Source organism: Festucalex cinctus, chromosome 8, assembly GCF_051991245.1.
Source record: "Festucalex cinctus isolate MCC-2025b chromosome 8, RoL_Fcin_1.0, whole genome shotgun sequence".
NCBI classification, from domain to species: Eukaryota; Metazoa; Chordata; class Actinopteri; order Syngnathiformes; family Syngnathidae; genus Festucalex; species Festucalex cinctus.
Window position 1 is genome coordinate 9,966,217 of NC_135418.1, and position 22,808 is coordinate 9,989,024.

Below are 22,808 nucleotides of genomic sequence, written 5' to 3' on the forward strand. Positions count from 1 at the left end.
ACAATGAATTAATAAATACGTACGTTGATAAAAGTAGAATGTACATTACATTCTGAAATCAACTTAAGTGAGAAACTTTAATTACAATCGGTTTTAGTACTGCGCGTAACACAGCATTATGATTAATTTTTTTGTGGAATATTTATCTAGCTATATCTTCACGTTTTTATCCATATCAGATGGCGGCCACTTGCTGTCGACTGAAAATTACATCACAGTGCCAAAGGGTAATTATATTTAGAAACTGCATTCTATATATACTTGTGTTGTCTGTGTGATATTAAAATTGGTTTGATTAAATGAAACCTTTGCGAATGATAAATATCTACACAAGAGAAAAAAACAAAACAAACAGAAATCAGCAAGGGGGTAAATACCTTTTCACGGCACTGTAGGTCCTCATCAGATTGTGCCAGCGCGGCCTTTATGTGTTCCTTTCCTTTACAGTGAACTTGTTTAGGAAACAAAAGCATGTTTTAATGCAGGTCTGCACAACTTAAAGGTGATGGTACCCAGGTGAAGAAAAAAAAAAAAATCTATTTATTTACAAAAAGAGACATGAAGGTAGCCGAGTTTCATTATCATATTTTATTATTAAATAAAACAAAAAAAAAGATATCCTATTTTAATACTTTTATTTATACACAGTTCATTTTGTACTTAGTGCACATTATCATTGGCTTTGAACCTTTCCATCAAGGTATAAAGAAAACTGATGGCAGAAAGAAGCCAAGCCTACTCCCACACGAGGAGATGAATTATATGAAATACAAACTGATTAAAGCATTTTCATCAGTACATAATTGCAGTGATATTTAAATTAAAACACACAAAAAGCTTTTTGCCTCACATTAAGATGTTCATACAAAGTTCACACAAGTTCATACAACCCTCAACTGTGATCCATGAGATTTCTCTTTGGAGTGTCATTTCATGCATGTCCATCAGTGCAAGTATTATCATGGTGGCCCCCACAAATAATGGTCACCATGTGCAGAAAAAAAACAAAAAAAACAGGACTGTCCTAACTCATAACATCACAGCAGTGCTTGTAGTAGAATAATTCCAGTTATTGCTGATCCACAGGGGTCCATTCATTTTAAAACTTTTATAAGTGATGTAAGCTGGGGTATTTCATAAGGAACAGTTCTCAATCATATTAAAAGCAATAAAATAGATGGCTTAAAAAAAATCTCGTCATACAAAAACTGAATTTGCTGTGAATTTAGTGGAAACTAGGCATGCATAGCTTTGACACTGAATGTACGTCTAATCCTGAGTCAACATGTCCAGGCTATGCAGAGAAGCGTCAGTAAGTTAGATGACTCAGGATAAAGAGACGATCCTCCTCCTTCCTGATCCATTTCAGTAGTTTATTGACAGCAGAAACGGCCAACGCCTTTGTGCCCAGGGGACTGAAGCACAGGTAAAGCTCAAAGCCACTGGTCACCTGCAGGGGGGTCAGGAACGCACCACATTATTTTCCAGAACAGGATGGTATTTCATACAGATTTTTTAATTTTTTTTTAATTAATGTCCAACTGTACAGTTTCAAATTTAAAAACAAAGCGAAACAAGTAGTTAACAGCTACGTTTCTTAACTTGTCATGCAGGTAAGGCCTTGAAATCTTTCAATTGTTTATTCACATCTGCAGATGCACAGTGTCACTTTAGTTTACAGTTCTGCCTCATAATAAAAAGTTCCGTGTTTGAATCTGGGTTTTCTCCAGTTATGTTAGCTTCCTCTCACATCTAAAAACATGTTAGGTTAATTAAATACTTACTTTTCTACCAGATGTCAATTAGGGCTGAAAAGTAATTTTAAAAAATAATCTAATAGTAATTTTTTTTCCCACCTCAAGATTGCGACTAAATGTGTGCGTTTTTTCTAAACAGACAAACAATATTAATATGCATTACAATAAACAATAACAGATTTATTATACTTGAAATACTTGTTATAGGTTAAGCTTATGCTAAAATAATACCAGAAAAGATTTTGAAGACAGTTTATCTACTTCGATTAGAGTTGTTAACTTATGATTTGCAGTCTTTTAAAGGGGCTGTCTGCCGGATTCACTCAGGAAAATGCACTTTTTATATACAGGATGTACACACTTTAACTTTCTCTCAGTCTACACATTTATGTTTTTGTTCATCTTTTGTGGTAATTTCATCCTAAACCCCCACCTCCCCAGCCTGTATTTTGCCATTTTGTGTTTGTTTTGTAAACAGCGGGATGTTTCTGTGGGAAGACAGTGTTTACAACCCTCCAGCCAATCGCAGAGCGGGGGGTGGGCGAACGTGTCAGCTGCGTGGCGTCACTCCCGCGGCAATTTGAAAGCACGCACGGATTTTTTTTTTTTTCACTCACTCACTAACAGAAGCTTACATGTGTGAATGAGTGAGTGAAAAAAAAATCCGTGCGTGCTTTCAAACTGCCGCGGGAGTGACGCCACGCAGCTGACACGTTCGCCAGGCCCCGTTTGCGACACGCCACCCCCTGCTCTGCGATTGGCTGTAGGGTTGTAAACACTGTATTTCCACTGAAACGTCCCGCTGTTTACAAAACAAACACAAAATGGCAAAATACAGGCTGGGGAGGTGGGGGTTTAGGACGAAATTACCACAAAAGATGAACAAAAACACAGATGTGTAGACTGAGAGAAAGTTAAAGTGTGTACATCCTGTATTTAAAAAGTGCATTTTCCTGAATGAATCCGGCAGACAGCCCCTTTAAGTGTTCATTACTACAACTTCTCCTCAACAGGTTTAGTGTACACCTAAGTTAAAATTAAATTAGAAGAATAATTGTGGTAATAACAAATCTGTAGCTTTTATTAATTCAACTCTTCACGTTTTTGTTTTGCTTTTGTCAAATTGTGGCCTTTGCCACTTGAAAATTGGATTCTACTACATATCAATTTGAATTTGATTAATTGTTCAGCCCTAGTTTAAATGGCGTATCTCGATTCTCGAATGTAGCCTCACCCGGTGTCAGCTTGGATAGTCTTCCAGAACAGGATAGAACTATCGAAAATGGATGGATTGCTCAGTCTACCCTACATCCTACTTCCACTCTGATCCAAGTGTTAGATGGCTGTAATCAACTGACACACAGACACTTACCCATGCCATCATGTTTTCAGTTTCACCACAGCGGTAGAAGGAGCGTAAGGGTCTGGTTGGATGGTGCACATAACTGTGAAGGTCCTGGTACAAACCCATGAGCCTCTCCTGCTCTTCATCTGATTGGTACACCAAAGGAAACTCTGGACTGGTGGCAGAAAAACACATTACCGATAACTTATATATTCTATATCAGATGGATTGTGACTGTGATGACAAATTCCTTGTGTTGTTTTACATACTAGGCCAATAAATGTGATTCATATTATGCTACAGTAACTGAAAGTTGCATAACTTCATAATGATTTGGGGAGTACAAATGGTGTGTCGTTTTCCTCCATATCACATAACAGATTTTGGTGAATACTGCTCATAAGCTAGTGTAATATTGAATTTTCACATAAAAGGTGAGAGGTAAGACACTTGTCAGTCTTCACAAGTGACTTTACTTTTAGGGTACTGTTGTGCTGCCGTTTGTCTTTGGTGAGCACCAAAATTGTCAAGAGAAATAAATTAGCCATTCAAACATACCTACTCAAAGAATTCAAACTACCATTTAACAACATTTTTTTGCAGTTGTGCACAATATTTGATAATTCCATCTAATTATCTATTAGGAAAAAAATAAAGGAAACATTTCATTCGGCTCCTTTTTTGGCCCTTTTTTCAGCTATCATTTCTATGAAGCAGAAAGTTAAGATTTATTCATCTCATCTTCCTTCATTTTGCATCCCTCAGAATACAAAAGCATACTTGACTCATTGAGCCACTTTCAACAGTAAGAAGATAATATCGTGTCTATAATTAATGTGATATTATCATTATTTTTCATGAACAAATTAATACCTTTAGAAACTATTTTTCCCACTTGTTGTCGCTTAAAAATGACATCACCTGTGCTCAGGACCAATCACGGTTCGCCTGAGTTTAGTCAGCAAACTGAGCCATGATTGGTCATTACCGATTTCCTCAGCACATGTGACGTCATCTTCAGTCGACAGCAAGAGGAAAATGTAGTTTGTAAAGATATTAATGAAAAATAATGAAGTTACCACATTAATTACTGTATGGAAAAAACATCCTCTTTATTGTTGAAAATGGTTTAACGAGTCAAGTATAATTTAAAGAAGCACTAAGGAACTTTTTAACCTTAATAAAATATTTTCATAACTCTTCTGATGAAACATCGATTTAAAACTAGTTGAATGGTACCTTTTGGTACCTTTTGGTACCTCTGTATCATTTTGACTGGCACACAAAAAAACTACAAATGTGCTGACTGCTTTATGATATACGTCACTTCCCCCTTTACCAATTCGTTACAAAAACGGAAGTCAATTTGAATGTTGTGAGCTCAAAAATGACAATGGGCTTCTCCTCATGAGAAACGTAGTCTTCCTTCAGACATAACGTTACCGACTTTGTCCATAAGGCGGCACCATAATCAACGTAAATTGAAAGTTCCTTAGTGTTGCTTTAACCATCTCAACAGTAAATATTTTCAAATCTTTGTAGTCCTTCATGAAAGCAGCCTAATTATCTTCATCAATTGTTTCAACAAAACAAGACATTTGCAAACGTTTGTGTTTACTATGGAAAAGATGGATCAATATTTCTTCCTATATTCTGACATGTTTCGGACCAAACCAGTAATTGTATAATAATTTGTTTGTGTGCATTCTGCACTGTCAATATGAAATAATGTCCTGTTTTTGAATACTTTTTTTTTTATCTGATTCACGAATTAACAAAGTAATCAACAGATTGATTATTAAAATGATATTTTCCAGAAATATTGCTTCCCACCTGGTATACAGCCCAGAGCTCTTTGATTTGTACATGAAGTGCCTGAGTTCAGGAATGCCCACTTGAGCCACAGAATAGCTACGAGACTTCAGCGCCTCCTTCAGGGCTTGATAAGCACTGCGTTTACTCAGCCTGTCGAGAAATTTTTGCTTGCAGTCAGACATGTTGAAGAAATCTTCTCGGTCAGTTGAGACCAGGATAAGGCACAGCTCCGACGCGGGTTCCAAATAGGAAATGTGAGCGTGGAAAAATCCTGCAGTATTGAACTTTGGCAGACAGATGGGAGTCCAACCTTCACCCTCACGAAAAGACGAAGAGGAGCCAACGAGGTTGAAGACCAGGTGCAAGTCTATGTGGTGGAGGAACTGGTCCTTTTTCCGAACCAACGTAACCAGGCGGTCTCCAGCCAGCAGAATGGAGAAGACGAGATTTTTGGATTTGGCCGCCTGCAGGCTCGATGAAATGACATCCCTGGACGAGCTGGCCAGTGGCAGGCAGGTGACGGCGCTGAGAAGCAGGCCCGGGTCGTGGTCCAGCCGATACAGGAGGTTGTCAGTGAGATACTCGGAACCAGCCAGCAGGCGTCGCAAGTCGTAGTTCTGCTTGTGTTGGAAGATATGGTTGAGCTGGGTGAGGGTGAGCAGGCTGACGATCTGATAGTAGACATACTGCAGCTCCCTCAGCAGCTCTTTGTCCGACTGACACGTGCGGGACACGCCCACCAGGACCAGTGGACTCTTGGTGAGGAAAACCACTTTACATCCATCTGAGGAAAAGAGATCACACGGATACAGTCAGTATCTTTTCTTGTATAGAGTGGAACCTTCATGGTCAAACATGGTTTTAGAATAATTTTTCCAATAGGGAAAAATTGAAATAAAAACAATTAGTTGGGCAAATCAGAGCAAAGGTATATTTGAAAATGTCCAATTCTCTTAAGGCATGGGTGCAGCATTTTAAAAAAGAAATCTTAAAATTAGGGGTGCACTGATCGATCGGCCGGACGATTTATCTGCCCCGATTTCCTTCATTTTAGAAGATCGGTGATCGGCCGATCCCTTAAAAATAAACCGATCTTTTCCACCAATCTCATCTTCCTCTTCAGAAGTCTGAAAAAGTCAGCCACTGTCCTCTTCTGCTGAGATGACTAATAGGATTTTCATTTTTATTTGAGATAGGGATAGACCGATTATCGGCCGGGCCGATTATCGGTGCCGATATTTGGCAGTTTGACAAATATCGGTATCGGCCTTTTGACCAATCTGAAAGCCAATAAAGCGGGTATTTTGAACACATTCTGACAATTTGTTCACCTTCTGCAAAAATCTTTTGAAACTTTTTATGAATCCTGATGAAAACCCCAAATTTGCTACGTTTGCGTTCATTTTTTTGCACAGTGAAATACAGGAACTTTTCATTTATGGATCTATTTCAATTTCCACTTTATAAATAAGGATGCTGACACTGGGAATTCCCTACATGTTTTATTTTTAAGAATTAAAAAAAAAGTTAAAAAAAAAATAAAAAAATTTTTTTTAAATATAATTTTTAAACAAAGCTGCCAATACCGTTTAAAATTGAAAAGAAAAAGTACTTTTTAATTTTTACACTAATATTTTCTCTTCTACAGCAAATAAATATCGGCTTGAAATATCGGTTATCGTTCTCCTTGACTACTAATAATCGGTATCAGTATCGGCCTTGAAAAAGCCATATCGGTCTATCACTAATTTGAGAGGACTACTTTATGTGCAGTTAAAACAACCCCTTTGTATTATTTTGTTGATATTGTTCATTGTTTTCCAGTAAAAAAAGATTGGAACACTGAAAGTATATGCTGCTTGTAATGAAAAAAAAATCTGTATCGGCAAAAATTGGGATCGGCAGGTCAAACTTTTTAAAAGATCGGGGATCGGTGATCGGCTGGAAAATTGTGATCGGTGCACCCCTACTTAAAATTGTATTTGTCAGAGATTAAAGTGTGTTCTAACCTGCATGGATAGAGCGGATGATGTTGTTCTCCGCCTCAACAAAAGATACGAGGGCCATCATAACACCCATGGTGCTGGATAGGGCCTCCTCTGTGCCATAACGGGTGTAAATTGGCTTCCCTGCCTCACTCAGCACAAACATATGCTTTTTGTGGCTCCTCCACGCCTCGCTGGACACATCCTCCTCTTTGGTCCTGCAGTCTGTTGGATGTTGCTCCACTCTTTGCTCTTCCACGAGCACTCTGATATCATCTTCACAATCTCGGGATTTGAGCACCTCGGCCTCCTTGCGAGCCTCTTCGGCCTCCGCAGTCAGATCTTCAAAAGACTGCGCGTGGACAAACATGGCACTTTTCTGACCTGCACCTGCGAACCAGAGTCATGCTCGTTTAGAGTGCTACATGCATGTTGTGATGTAGGATGTGCATGATCACGATGAGCAAGATGCAGAAGGCGAGAGGGGGTCAGAGTCTACAATAATACAACAAATTCTGACAATGACACTAACAGACCTAACAAGGAAAACATTCAACTTTGTTTTTTTTTTTTGTTTTTTTGTGAGGTCAGCAATCACACATGTTGAGGGTCTCACATATAACAAACAACCATCCGCACACCATATGGACAATTAAAGAGTTTTTAAAGTGAATTATTATTCAGCATTAATGTTGGAGCAAGCCGGCACACCTCCAGAAAATCCACACAAGTAGTAGAAGAATTAATCGCATAATCCAGGAAATCACTTTCACATCTAAGGGAGGTTAATAAGTGACAAAATTGTGTATGCGTGTTTCGTCACACAGCACAATGGGTACTTTTTCCCAACAGACATTATGACTTGTCAAAGTAGGAAAAGCACTGGTGGAAACTTGAACGCTAACATTAACCAATGATGACTTTGTTCCATTCGTGGACCCCATAAATTCCTTTAGAGACTGAGCATGCATAATATTAAGAACCTGAATAAAAACAACTGAATGTCATTAACATTACAAGAGGCCTATTCTCATTCTCATCAATTAAGGATTACCTGCTTTTTAAAGTATGCAGCGGTTCAGAGGATGGATGGATTGATATGTTGTAAATTAAAATTAGGCAATCACAGTACACAAAGCAAAAAGGCAATGTCTGAAACAGACCACAGGTTACATACGTAATTGTATTTATTTTCTTTCATTGTTCACCTTTCAATCTTTTAATGTTAGCAATAGAAAGAATACAAAGATTAGAACAGATCTCAAATGTGTGCCCTTGGCAAGCAGACCAATGTCATTTTGTATGTTTCACTGTATTTCATCTAACATTAATTGTTTATTAGCCTTTTGATAACCTATAACTTAGTAATTCCCAACCATGAGCAATCAAAAGAGGAGCCACAAGAAATTGTATAGTTTTGCTTAATTGGTCCGAAAATTCTTATTTACTACAAATTATATTCCATTGTTCATCTAGTTACACTAATAACATTGAGTGGCAGAAACAAATTCACTACCACTAGATGGAAATTAACTGTGTACACTACAGTTTACACTTTGGTAACATATTTGGTAGTGTGTTCTGTGAGATTTTGTTCTGAATATGAAAGATGTGCCTCGGCTCAATAAAAGTTGGGAAACACTGATCTACTGTAAACACACTTAGTAGAATATTGACTTATACCCTCATATTTGTGGATCAAAGACCCTCCTCCATGGATGTAAGAATTGGCATTCATGTGACAGCCATTCTTTAAATTGGTTCTCAGTGTTTTGTAGGAGCACTTAGAAAGATGATACATTTGTGTAATGGTTAGTCTGGGAAAGTCCTACTTGTATAAAACACTGCATGTAGAAGATACAATCTGCCAAAACCAGAAAAAGACAGATGTATTTCGGCTATGCTAAAAATAAAAGGCAAACATAAGTTAAAAATAAAAGGCAAAAGTATATATATTAAAAAATTACGACATCTTTCTACTTTTTTGGGCCGTTTTATGAATTGCAAAATGTGAGATTGCATTGATCTGCGGCTGAATTTTGAACAGCCTCACCTGGTTCTGTTCCCTCCACCAGACCCGGTGTGGGACTGTCAGCCCTCTCGGAGCAAAGATGGTGCACAGGCATCAGGGTCCCATTCTCCCATGGCACAGATGGTCTTTGGCGTTCTCCATCCATCACTATTACGGAAAGCATGTACACCCACCTTGGAGAAAGTACACACAAGAAAGTAAATTATGACCACATTTATATTTCTATATAATATATGAAAATCTTGCAATTTGCAAATGGCATATCATACATTTTTAATACAGTATACTTGCATGATCCAGCTACATAAAATGCCTGGCTTTGTACAAACATAATAAGAATAATAAATACATTTACCTGCATGCATGCCATAATACGGCATTTATGTCTTCTTGGTCAGTTTAGAAAGCTACATAAGTGGCAAACTACTACATTAGTGCATTGCAATACAACACCTCTCAATATGACAACAAACTACCGTACATTAAATTTGTTGCCGTTGAGGTTTTGTGACGGCGCAACCTCACAAAATTACAAGAACGTGATGTATGAGGTTCAGTTATTAATGCACTCCTGTCGTTGCCTTGTGCTGTCTTGTCAACTTGTCCAATGTCAATTTCCAAAAATTACAGTTGAACTTATTGTCACTAGTCCCAGTTAAGGCAAAGTACTAATAAATCCCATTAAAAAAAATCAATGTACTTGTTTTGTGTTTAATTAAACGATCCTGATACAACGCGCGTAGTTGTTTATACTTGAAAGACATCACAAGACAGAAATTCGATCGACTTGACAACTGACTTTCGATCAGATCAACAAATTATGCATCAAATCTGCGTGGCTCACGATGACATTTCCAAGTAGCTACCTTTCATTTCAAGAACTGTCTGCAAGTACAGACACCGCTCTCCAGTCACAGCATATACTCAACTTGCTAGCGCAGCAGTGAAAACGTCTTCTTCCTGCTTGTCAACTCGACAGATTTTTACCCTGCACGGATGCGGAAGTGTGAATTGTGGGATATGAAGTTCTCTTCAATATGAGCCCAAAGAATAATCGGCTACGAACTTTTCCCAAACATTTATTCGAATAAAACAAATGTTAAGATGAATTTAAATCACGAATGAAAAATATTTGAAAACAAGTAAAAACAAAACAATGGATGAAAAGAGCTTGCCATCGGCGGAAAATGAGGAGCTTAGAACCCTGAACGCACCATCGGGGCGGCCCTAGTACTACTTTATTTGAACGTAGGGCGGCGGGGAAACATGGCTTAGAAGGATCGAGCTTTGTTGTACCTAACCGCAGTTACAGAGACCCAGCATGAATTAATTCACATGGCACATTAAAGATAACGTATGGCAAGTTTTTATTACAACGGACTAAGCAGTAACACACCGTCCTGTTTTGGTACGTATGTCGATGACTGATCAACTACCCGTCGAGGCTAAACTGTAATGTTAGCTAGCTATTGTTGCTCACTTTGAAGTTACCATTCCTTGCCAAGTCATTTGCGAACTAAATCCACGTGTGTGTTACTGCATTCATAACAGGACGATCTTCTGGGGATTAAGATGCCTATTCGCGCATGTTGTACAATTTGCTGCGATTTATTCGATCATTCCAAAGATGTTGCTGCTATCCACTGCGGACACACTTTCCACAGTGACTGGTAAGTTACCTACTTGTAAAAATTGAGCGCTGTAATTCGTTTTGATTGTATTATTAGTTTTTATTTCCCTTGCCTACTAGCCTCCTTCAGTGGTTTAAAACAGCCCCGACAAAGTCATGCCCTCAGTGTAGGAAGCAGGTACTATGCACCGATCAACACACTATCGCACGTTGGTTTATTTCTCTGCTTCTACTTATACCTTGTCGTATATGTGCAGACCAGCACCCAGCGCATTATCCACAAGCTCTTCTTTGACATTGGTGAAGAAACACATTCAGCAGATCCAGAAAGCATGGAGGTACCAAATAATGATAAAGATTACATTTAGATTTACACTAAAATATTGAGCTTTAAAGTCATTGTGTGCTGCTTCTTCTCAGAATGAACTTAATAGGCTGAGGGCCCTTTTAAGCTCCAAAGGTAACTCCCACCCCTTTCTCAATTAGACGGCGATTCCCAGTTAATGAAACAGATGTTTATTTTATTTTTTTAGAGAAAGACTCTCGGGACAAAGAGAAAACATTGGATCATTTGAAGGAATCTGTGGACGCGCAGAGGAGAGACTTGGACAGTAAACGGAAAGAGATTTCAGAGAAGGACATGCTGTGTTCTGCTCTCAAAGTATGCATTCTGTTCCTCATCATTGAAATGTATTTTGTTTTATGAATTCTATCCCATACTGTCAACATATTTTAATATTACCTTACCTCACAGAAACAAATGGCTTACCTGGAGTCTCGACATGATGATGCTCGGGCTGCCAAGGACGAGGCACGTAGACTGAGGACCAAAATAAAAACATTGGAAAGGTAACTGCACTCAGTCAACTCAAAGACGGTTGTTTTGTAATTGTTGTTCTTACACTGCTGGTGTGTCTCCAGCATTGATATTTTGTTACAGGGCCAAAGAGCTGAGGTGGAATCCATGATTACAGACATGGGTGTGAGTCAGGCTGCTGTGGAGCAGCTCTCAATCTACTGTATCTCTCTCAAAAAGTAAGTATGACTGCTGCCATCTTTCTCAGGCTGCAGGTCCAAGTGCCCAATTCTGTTATAATGCCTATATCTGTTTTGTTTTCCTTCTATGTATTTACATACATGTACATTTCAAGTGATGTATCTGATCTGGCAGGTGGTGTTTATTCATAGATGATGTACATCTGATCTGCACATTTACGCTATCCAATCCATTTTGCTTTGGCTCATATGTCATCAACTATGTTACTTACAGTCATTTGAAAAAGTTTGGGCACCCCTGATCATTTTCAAGATTTTCCTTTATAAATTGTTGGTTGTTCGGATCAGCAATTTCAGTTAAATATATCATATAGCAGACAAACACTGATATTTGAGAAGTGAAATGAAGTTTATAGGATTTACAGAAAATTTGCAATAATTACTTAAACAAAAGTAAGCAGGTGCATAAATTTGTTGTTTTATTGATTTCAGTATCTTTAGCACTAATTATTGGAACACAAAAGTGTTTGGTAAGCTCATTGACCCTTGACCTACATACACAGGTGAAGCCAATCATGAGAAAGGGTATTTAAGGTGGCAAGTTGTTCTCCTATTTGCATCTTTTCTGAGGAGTGGCAACGTGGGACCCTCAAAACAACTGTCAAATGACCTGAAAAAAAAGATTGTTCAACATCATGGTTTTGGGGAATGATACAAAAAGCGAGCTCAGAGATTTCAGCTGTCAGTTTCCACTGTGAGAATCATAGTGAGGAAATGGAAGACCACAGGCACAGTTGTAGTTAAGGCCAAGAAAATCTCAGATAAAGAGAGGCGAAGGATGGTGAGAACAGTCAAACTCAACCCACAGACCAGCTCCAAAGACCTACAACATGATCTTGCTGCAGGTGGTGTCACTGTGCATCATTCAACTATTCAGCACACTTTGCACAAGTAGATGCTGTATAAGCCTTTTCTGCGCTCATGCCACAAACAGTCACTTGAGGTATGCTAAAGCACATTTGGACAAGCCAGCCTCATTTTGGAAAAAAGTGCTGTGGACTGATGAAACTAAAATGGGGATATTTGGACATAAGGGGCGGTATGCATGGCGGAAGACGAACACAGCATTCCAAGAAAAACACTTGCTACCCACAGCAAAATTTGGTGGTGGTTCCATCATGCTGTGGGGCCATTGCAGGCAATCTTGTTAAAGTTGAAGGTCGCATGGACTCCAGTCAGTATCAGCAGATATTTAGGAACAATGTTCAAGAATCAGTGATAAAGTTGAAGTTGTGCCGGGGCTGGATAGTTCAACAAGACGACGACCCTAAACACTGCTCAAATTCTACTAAGGCATTCATGCAGAGGAACAAGTACAAACGTTCTGGAATGGCCATCTCAGTCCCCAGACTGATATTATTGAAAATCTGCGGTGTGATTTAAAGAGGCTGTCCATGCTTGGAAACCATCAAACCTGACTGAACCGGTCAAAAATACCTTCAACTAGAATCCAGACCCTCATTGGAAGCGTTTCGAGGCTGTTATTTCTGCAAAAGGAGGATCCACTAATTATTGATGTCATTTTTCTGTTGGGGTGCCCAAATGTATGCACCTGCCTACTTTTGTTGACGTAATTATTGCACACTTTCGGTAAATCCTATAAACTTAATTTTGCTTCTCAAATATCACTGTTTGTCTGCTATATGATATATTTAACTGAAATTGCTGATCCGAACAACCAATGATTTATAAAGGAAAATCTTGATCAGGGGTGCCCAAACTTTTTCATACGGCTGTAGGAGTGTTTTTAAAAAAAAAAAATAAAAAAATGTTGTCACTTACTTATAAACCATGGGGTATAAAATCCAACCTAATTCTCCATGACTAGCATTTCTGTCATTATCCATACATTTGCTGCATGACCTGCTTTTTTTTCTTTTCTTTTTTTCTTTCTTATTATTTATTTTTTATATATATATTTTTTTTTTTAGAGAATATGATAACTTAAAGGGAAGCTTGAAATCTTCCAATGACGATCGTGAGAGGATAAGGAAAGAAGTGCTCACCTCCCACAGCAAGGTTACAGCAATGTAGCTAGTCAATATTTGTTTATTTTTTTGCCATGCACGTTTACATAACATTGTGTGCGTCATTTAGTTGCAAAAAACCTCGCTTGAACTGAATCAATCGGAAGAAGATAAGAAGTCTCTGCAAAACGATCTGGCCAATGCTGACAAAGAGATATCTGTAAGGCGCAGCAATCAAATTATCATGGAACTTGGGTGGCAAGAGAATCTGTTTGCTTTCCATTTGTGTCTTTTCATAGAGTCTAAAAAAGAAGGTGGAGTTTCTTCAGAAATCTCTCAGCACCCCGACAAGAACAAATGAAGTGCTCAGTCGACTCATCTTTGAGAGGTAAATTTGCACATTCGACCGATCGGAGCCATACATTTAAATTAGACCAATTTCTACTTATCCGGCTTTTCCTTGCCATCCATTCAGCCCTGCTCCAGTAGAGGTGAAACCGCCTCACCTCCACCCGCCTGTTGATGGCGAAGATATTGACCTCAACTTAACCTATGAAGTGTCTACACCAGATGATGTGGCGAAGAGACCAGCAAAGAACCCGACCAAGAAGATTTGTTTAGACCATAAACTGTATGTATTTTGCATATTCCAGAGCAGGGTTGCATGTTCATAGTGTGTGCTGTTATTTTGTTTTTAACTCAAGATACAATAATAATTGCTTAAATTTGTCAGGTCAATACCTTCCAAACACGACAGGGCCTCGACGTTAAGTAAGGTAACTTGCAGTCGTGCTTTGCAAGGTCTCCTTCCAGATCGCAATTTTTTTCACTCAGTCGTTTTGTCTCTTTAGGCCCAAGAGGAGGGTGCAGCCATGGATCCTTTTTTGAGGAACTCTCTCCTTTTCAGAAAGAAGACTTTCGGTAGCATGCGGGACCCTCAGAGAAACTTTGGAGCTGTATGTAAACACGACCACCAACTGTCTTTTCCTTTCAAATTTGATCATCAGATAAATCAAAGTTCTTCTTCTAATTTCAGGTGAAAAGTGGTTATGATGGATTAGGAGGACGAACCAAATTCATCCAACCTGTATCCTCCTTTTGCACTGTATCGTATTAGATGTTAAATCTGTATTCAAAGTTTTTGAATTGATTTAAGGTGTGCATTTATTATAACCCCATCAGTGATTACTTACGAGCACTTTGATGTACTTTTATTCCTTCTCCAAAAAAAAAAGCAACCAAATTTGAGCCTCTAATCCCGGGTTTACACCGGATGCGGTTGCGGTGCGGTTGCGGTGCGTTCCGGCGACGCAAGAAATTAGATTCCATTCATTCGAATGGTGCAGTTTACACCGCTTGCGTGTGCGTTGCGTGTCGACTGCGTCTCAGCTGCGGCGTGCCGCAGCCCTTCCGCAAGGATAGACCCAGATAGATTTAAGCAGTTTGTTCTTTTTTACTTGCATCCTAATTTGCAATAATGCCAACATAAATGCTGGTTTCATGTTAGCTACGCACCCTTTTTAAAAAAAGAAAAAAAAACTTCCTCCATCTTCAAATGGCAAAAACAGGAACTGATCATTTGTTAAATGTCCGTTAAAAGTAAATGGCAATGTTCCCTAACTCAACCCTCCTACACAGTCTCCATTGGCAGAGATTCGCCCACTCATGAAAGCTCAAAGAAAAAAGGTGAGCAGACCGACACTGAAGACGGCACCATGCGTGACACTGGACAGCTTCCTGGAGTGACAAGCCTCGACCGGACGTAATGTGATGTGTAGGACATGGGTTTCACCATTCAAATGGGACTCAAACACATTTGCGGGTGCATGCGTGCGTGTGTGTTTCAACACATTTTGTTGGGGTGACTATTTGTGTATGTATGATTATGAATCAGTGTTGTACTTGTGATCAAGGTTGTCGTCAAACCTATTTCATGTAACATTTTGAAACACGCTCATTTTAGCTTTTTTTTTTCCTCAAATCTTCTGGGTTTAAGTGTATGTATTACGAATGTAGATGTCTTATAAACTGTCGACCCACAAACTAATAATAAACAATATTTTTATGAACTTGTGTGCTCCTGGCTGTGCTTCACTGCTGTCTTCTCCAGCAGAGGGCGCTATAAACACTTTTTCCATCATAGAGAAAACTGAAGGCATTGCGCGGTATATGGGGAGAGATTTGTCTAAAAAAAAATATTCACACAAATAAATTCGTGATTTTCACGTGTTTTTGAGATCCACAAACATATTCGTGATTCTCACGTGTTTTTTAGATTCACAAACATTTTCTTGATTTTCACGTTTTTCAGATGCACAAATATATTCGCGATTTTCAAGTTTGTTTGTTTTTAATTTTGTGTGTGCATTTTCTATGACTTTTCCTTGCGAGCTGTCGAAAGTGCGTTTGTGGATCGTCACGCACGCGCATTTATTTTTTAGACAAACACATTTTTTTAGATTTTCACACACACAAGCCCTCAGATATTCACGTGTCTCAGGCCCGTTCCTCCTCCGTCCACGGGGAGGCAGTGTTGCTGTCTCAATTGAATGAGAACGAGCCGTTTATCGTTAAAAAGATGGGACACGGAAAAACAAATCAAGTCTTTATCTGACCTTCTTTGTTTATTTTAAACAAATCACGAAACAAAATGCGACCTTAGTTTGTTTCCCTTTAGCTTGTTTTGCCTTAACTCGGAAGACTCTTCTTCTGCTGTTAAATTTACTGTTGTTGCTGTTGTTTACTGCTGTTAAATACTATGCCACTAAGCATAGCTAATCAGCAGCTCTGATCTGTATATATTACTGGATAGTAAATAATAATAAAAAAAAAAGTCGATGTGGATAGTAGATAAACGGAAAAAAAGAAAAAGAAAAAAAGAATTGTAACAAAATCGAGATCTGACGTTTTTACCATATCGCCCACCCCTACTTCCGCATTAGAAAACTTACCAGCAAAACACCTAATATTTCATTTAAAAATAAAAATAAAATAAAAATGGCCATGGTGTCAAAGGTATAAGATTTATGTAATGCCTTTAACGTTTGTCAAGACAATTTCACCATCACAAGTTGGCGATTATCAAAGCTCCATCTCCCTCTTCGCTTGATCCTGTTATCCCGCGACCCTTGTGAGGAATAAGTTAAGAAAATGTACATATATATATATATATATATATATATATATATATATATATATATATATATATATATAATTCCAGCACACAAAAAGCACACTTTGAAGAATTTCATGCGTTCATTGTTGTCACTTTGCATTTAGTCTGTGACTTCCCAAACATACAAGAGCTGCGTGCATTGAGACCATCATTCTGTTATCACACTCATTTTGAAGCAAATTGATGGTTTTTGTTTTTTTTTATGAAGTCACCGTTTTGACTGTCAAAGTACCAGGTTAAGTGTGCACGCAACGTATATCGTACATGCCCACATACTGCCATGAAAGCTTACAGGCTGATTTTAAAACTTTGTTGCAATAATAGAACGTTCAAGGCCTTGCCAATTTTCATTGATGTGTGAGGTGTATTTTTCAAACGTTTTTGCACTGCAAAAATGAGTTCATTTTGTGTCTCTTTTTAGCATTTTATCATTACATTTCCTGAAAATGTGTTGTGGTGAGAACCGTCTTTATATTAGTATGCAAATATCCCCAAATCACAAAATATTGATTTCTGGATGAACATAAAATGCTTGTAAACTTCATTTGACCACCTGTAAACTTTTGAATGCACGTCTGACTGACTGAGTGGCATATGGCCATCCATCCATCCATTTACTACCACTCCGGCCAATCAAACTAACAAAAAAAAATCACATAATCAGATCATAATTAGGCCTACATGTTTTTTTTTCATATTCGTTTTAAACTTACAGTAAAGCTGAAAACTAACGAAATTAGAGTAATTCAGCATTTCATAAACACATGAAGTACATTTTCAAACAATATTTAAAAGATGAGCATACAAAAATATTACAATTTTTACTCAACAGTAGGGAGCAATAAATGTAGAAAAATGTAAAAACGATGTGGGGGGGTTGTCACTCTTATAAGTGTTTTTGCATGGTTGCAAAATCCAAAATACCCATTGTACCCACTGGAATAATGAAGATACCTTAAAATGTGTACATAATGTTCATGCTTTGATGCTACATACGTTGTTAACATGAAATGCTACTTTCAAATGTGCATTATGAAAAAAATGACACAATTGATAGCTGCACGCTAGTTTGTAGCAGCTAAACTGCTAATGCTGCATGTGCTGGTAGCAGTGGCAGGTTGTACAGACTCCACTCACACTTGGATGGTAGTACTTCTTCAAATGATTCAACAGATTTGGTGTGTTGTCTGATTTTGACCGAAAGACTGCCGACATAACTTTCACATCAACATACTTTGCTCTACGTCGACTCACAGAGAGTAACTTCTCTTGTCAAAATAGCCTCATCTGCAGAGGATGAATAAGTCATGGCTGGCATATATTTTCCTTTTTTTATTTTTCAGTGTGTTTAGCTCCAAGTTCTGTCATTGTTAACTATTTGTCATTGCGAGGCTTCAAACAGATGTTCTCAGAGGAGAATGGTCATTGAGTTTAGAGCAGATTTCCCCAATCCTGGTCCTCGAGGCAGTGTTGCAAGTTTTCCATCAGAAAATTGTGCACAAGGTACTGAAAAATTGAACAATTGGAATTGTGCATTCAAAATTGTTACAGAAGATCAAATTTAGACCAGGTGCACACATAAAGACACATCTGGTCACGCTACATCTCAAACCCAAATTGTTCAAATCAAGCATCTTGCTGTGATAAGGTTCCTTCACAACAAGTTATTGACAAGTTCTTGTGTGAGTGTTCAAAATAGGTGTTTTTAGTTTTCTCATTTGTCATCAAGGTGAGCTCTTTTATGTTTTTTTTTTTTTTTGTGTGCTTAAGTCCAGAGTTATATAGTTATGTAGAAGAAAGAAATCCAAAAACATTGCTGGTGTCATAGATAAAAAAGAGGGAGAAGGACACTGCCCAGATAAATGCTTTTATTGTTGTTGTTGTCTTCTATTTCGCTGATGCTATTAGTAAGGGCGCTTGTGATGTTATGTGAAGAATACATAGTCTCATTTGAGTCTCCTTTACTGTGATCTGCCTGGCTCAACCTTGGACTCTCCGTTCTGTTTGTCGTTAGATTTCTGTGATAGGCGTGTAGACACGGTGGCTGCCTGCACCACGGCCTTGAAGCTACGCTTTCGCTTCTGTACGTTCTGCTCCGGGTGGAAAATTATCACGTAGACTTTGGGGATGTAGAGCATACCCAGCGACACTGTGGCGCTCAGGCTCATGGACACCGTCAGAGTGGTGGTCTGGATGAACATCTGGAAACGGAAGAATGGAATTTTGATTATTTAGTTGAATGATTTTGGAGTGTGGGTGGAAGCCGCATTAGTCGGAGAAAATACATGGATGCATGGAGAGAATATTCAAACTCCACGCAGGAAGGTCAGAGCCGATATTCGAATCCTGAACCTCATACCTGTGAAGCAGATATGCTAACTTGTACTTGTACCGTCTCTATATAATCTGCGAGAAGCAGTAGGAGTAGCATGAGTTTAAAAGAGGCCCTGTAAGTCGCTCTTCTATTCTACGATGCAGAAGTAGCACAGTGGCGTAACATTTGTGATGGCAATTAGCAAATGTCAGTGGCTAGCTAACAGAATAAAGTCATGTGGTACTGCTCCAGCTTTTACGACAGCGTATTAGTGCCATGTATGTGTGTGTAAAAGTCGTAAATTTGTGAGTTTATAAAGTGGCAAATTTGCGACTTGATAAAGTGGCAGATTTGCGAGGGGAAAAAAACTAACGAAATATACCTAGCGTACTACTCAAATGTTTGTGCCAATACTTTTCGGTCGAGTAGTCAAGTAAGGAGATAGTAATTGCTTTAGCAGATATTAAGCATATGATGTTAAGTATTTGCTCTTTGAAGCATTGGGACGCCTTACTTTGCGAAGGCCAACACCCTGAGGATCAAGCATTTAAGTAAATTTGTTAAAATGTATATTTACTTGGACATTTTTGTTTCCAGAATTATTATTTACACATTCATACATTTTGTTATTTTGTACAAGTATCTAAGTTGATGTGCCAAATCTGCTGCTGCTCACTTGCATTTACATAAAGTATGCTAACTTCTGATTGGTTACTGTTAGTCAGCTGACAGGGCATCAGGAAGTGTTGTCGCTCTAGCTGCCATGGATGACGAGTAAAGTTTAAATTCAGAATGAATCCGTGTCAATCCTGCCTTTTCATTTCATTGACAGTGTCCCATTAACCACCAACAAATCCTCACATTAGACTATAGCTATGCTAAGTGTATTTATCGTAAGTTTCTGACTTTTTTTTTTCTTGCCACTTTTCTCCCACGTTATAAAGTCGCAAATTTGTCACTTTATAAATTCGCAAGTTTGCCACTTTATAGTCACAAATTAGAGATTAGTTTTTTTCTCAGAAAAAAATCAAATAAAATTATACCCGTTGTAAGTTTTTATTTGTTTTAGTTATTTAAAAAAAAAAAAAAAGTTTAATTTCAGTATTAGTTTTCGTTTTGTTTTTTTTAATGTGTATTACCTGTGAGCAATATTTAATGAACACCATGGTAAAAGGAAAAAAAAGTAGCTTACCTAGCATTGCATTTCAGCTGAATTAAATGAAAAAGCCAGCAAGCTGAGCCATTGGAGCCAAAGGTCAAGCACGTAAAATTGTCAGTTACGAGCGACGTCATGTGAAGGTGTTTTTCTGTTGGCTGCTTCTAGATGATGTCATGTCTGTGTGACAAACTTTCAAACGTCCTTATTCCGGTAAAATAAATACACTTAAAATCACATTTAAAATCATCCCCAAAGGCTCATGCATTAAATTAATTACCAAAGACTAAAATGAAGGACATTTTCACTATAATTATAGTTAGTTTTGTAAACATAAAAAAATAGTTTCACTTAGTTTTTTGTTTGTTTTAATTTTCATTTATATTTTTATTTTGTTAAGAAATTTGTTTTTTAAATTTTAGTTTGATTTTTTTTATTAGTTGTCGTCAACTAAAATAACCTTGGTTCCAACTCAGAAATGGGACGGTCCTCCACCGCCCACCCCCAAACTCCCACAACCCTGTGAGGGATTTATGACCTGTGTACGTATTCAGGAAAGGAGGCTTTATTATTGGCTTTGACCGGCGTCAACTCTCAGTGGCTCTTGCAAAGCCAACACCAATAATGTAAGTTCACTTCCCCTGGGATTGACGCCAATGAATTATGAAGTCATTATTCCTCAAACTGTACTGCTTTCGTGAAAAGAACACAAATGTGCCATAAATAAGATATATTTGTGGCATAAATAAGTCATAAATTGCATGCTACCGGGCACACATCTTCAGCAGCATCTCTGGTTTAATATCCGTTCGTTCAGAACGGTTTCTTTTATCAGCTCATCCATGCCCCCACCCGCACCTCATCCAATTTTTTTGAAAGGATCTGTGGTGATATATGGATTGGATTTATGTTTTTTATGGCCCAAGGCAAGCTGATGCATTGCCTTAGAAATATTGAATGGTGCCTCCATATATAAATACAGACAGCAAGTTGAAGACCAGCCGGCACATGCTCCTGCACATGTAGAGAGGATAAATAATATTTTCATGAGATGCACAAAAGTCTATATTTAGAGCCCTTTTTTGAATGATGATTTATTGAATGGGTAGTGAATTAAGAGGGTTTGTGTCCATCTCTCAGTTCATCTGACCTATTTTCTTTCTGTCCTCCCTTACTTATGTCTCTTTATTCCCATTTAGAGGAAGTGAAAAGATTTTGAAAGCACTGCAGGCTTTAATTGTTTAGGCCTCAGTGAATTACAATACATCTCTCTATTAGCCAAAGCATATCTGCTTTTTTTCAAATATTTTCACAATTGTGTTCTTTGTGACAAGAGAAATAGCCCACGAGGTTAATTGAAGCGCTGCCTCTCAGTAAGAGGAGGCAGGACATCCTGCAAGTGCAATGGGAAGCAAAATAGTAAGAAAGACAACTCAGGTTTCAAGTGGATCATTTGAAGGATTTCATTACACTTACATGGGTGTGTGGGGGGGGTGCGTGGGGGTGTGTGGGGGGGTATCATTTCGATTTTTGCCATGACCACAACTCCTACTGTATCAGGAGCGTTCAGTCTTGGGAAATCAAAATAAGGGGAGATAAATATAGGTGTGAAAATACGTTTACGAATGTACATTAAAGGGCCAATGTGTAGAATGTAGTACCATCTACTTCACATGTGTCAAGATCCGGTCCTCGAGGGCCAGAGTCCTGCATGTTTTCGAGGTTTCTCTACTCCAACGCACCCGATTCAATGATCAGGGTAATTATCAGGCTCCTTCAGAGCTTGCTGATGAGCTTAAATATGAATTAGCTGTGTTGAAAGTGGGAAACCTCCAAAACCTGTAGGACTGTGACCCTCGAGGACTCCAGTTTGACACCTATGATCTACTTTAATAGAACGCAATGACTGAAGTTCGAGGTACACGCATTAGTGTCTCAAAGAGAACATGCTTTGCAAGCCTACCACCAATTAGTACGTTTGTGAAGTTCTTCTCCTTCGGGTATCTGTAGCGGAAAGATGGCGGGAAAATGTGTCGGCTTCCTGTAGGGTGTGGCGCAACCTATGTAATATAATTAGTGATTACTCGACCTACGATTATATTTTTAAGAATGCACTTTTTTGCATAGTATTGAAATTAATAGTGGGGTTTTGAAATAAATTAATTATTAGTTCACCACTAGATAGCACTAAATTCTACACATTGTCACTTTAAGATTTTCCTTTTGCGAAGCTTTTCCCCGATTAGCATCCATAAAATCCAAAATATTTGCTGTCATATTTTCAGAGGCTGAAGTGGGCATGAGTAGAGATGTGCCTAACTTCCTGTAGATTTTGTCTCTCGTCACTGTAGCCTAATACTTAAAAAAAAAAAAAAAAAAGAATTCTTCTGATGATTTTCAGACAATAAGCAACATTAAGTCTTTTGTATATTAAAGGTGCATTGTGCCGTTTAAAAAGGTAATAGTAAAGCTTGCTCCACCAATGCCCAGATGAGTACAAAGAGCCCGGACTGTTTTACTCTGACTTCACATATCAGCTTTTATCTTCCCTTTAAAGTAGTGTGAGTGGACCTCAC

The 22,808-nt window shown here is 38.3% G+C and overlaps 3 protein-coding genes across 3 annotated transcripts in view; 1 reads left to right on the top strand and 2 right to left on the bottom strand.

Annotated features, from left to right (window-relative positions):
* Positions 1-573: 573 nt before the first annotated feature.
* Positions 574-9,939, bottom strand: mon1a (MON1 secretory trafficking family member A). The gene is made up of 6 exons (XM_077530064.1): positions 9,801-9,939; positions 8,956-9,107; positions 6,927-7,292; positions 4,936-5,701; positions 3,130-3,277; positions 574-1,450 (listed from the first exon to the last, which is right to left on the bottom strand). The coding sequence occupies exons 2-6, from the start codon at positions 9,095-9,097 to the stop codon at positions 1,310-1,312; spliced, it is 1,563 nt and encodes a 520-aa protein (XP_077386190.1). The 5' UTR covers positions 9,098-9,107; positions 9,801-9,939; the 3' UTR covers positions 574-1,309.
* Positions 9,940-9,966: 27 nt separating this feature from the next.
* Positions 9,967-15,656, top strand: traip (TRAF-interacting protein). Its single transcript, XM_077530065.1, has 16 exons — positions 9,967-10,342; positions 10,486-10,604; positions 10,685-10,742; positions 10,822-10,902; positions 10,985-11,024; positions 11,098-11,225; positions 11,319-11,413; positions 11,486-11,599; positions 13,552-13,639; positions 13,718-13,807; positions 13,887-13,975; positions 14,063-14,218; positions 14,321-14,363; positions 14,439-14,543; positions 14,624-14,674; positions 15,226-15,656. The coding sequence occupies exons 2-16, from the start codon at positions 10,507-10,509 to the stop codon at positions 15,331-15,333; spliced, it is 1,344 nt and encodes a 447-aa protein (XP_077386191.1). The 5' UTR covers positions 9,967-10,342; positions 10,486-10,506; the 3' UTR covers positions 15,334-15,656.
* Positions 15,657-17,873: 2,217 nt separating this feature from the next.
* The window catches only part of grm6b (glutamate receptor, metabotropic 6b), a 23,244-nt gene continuing 18,309 nt past the window's right edge, over positions 17,874-22,808 (bottom strand). Inside the window, exon 11 of the mRNA XM_077530161.1 lies at positions 17,874-18,963. Coding sequence (XP_077386287.1) covers positions 18,724-18,963 — 240 coding nt within the window. The 3' untranslated portion in view covers positions 17,874-18,723. The remainder of the gene's footprint in view (positions 18,964-22,808) is intronic.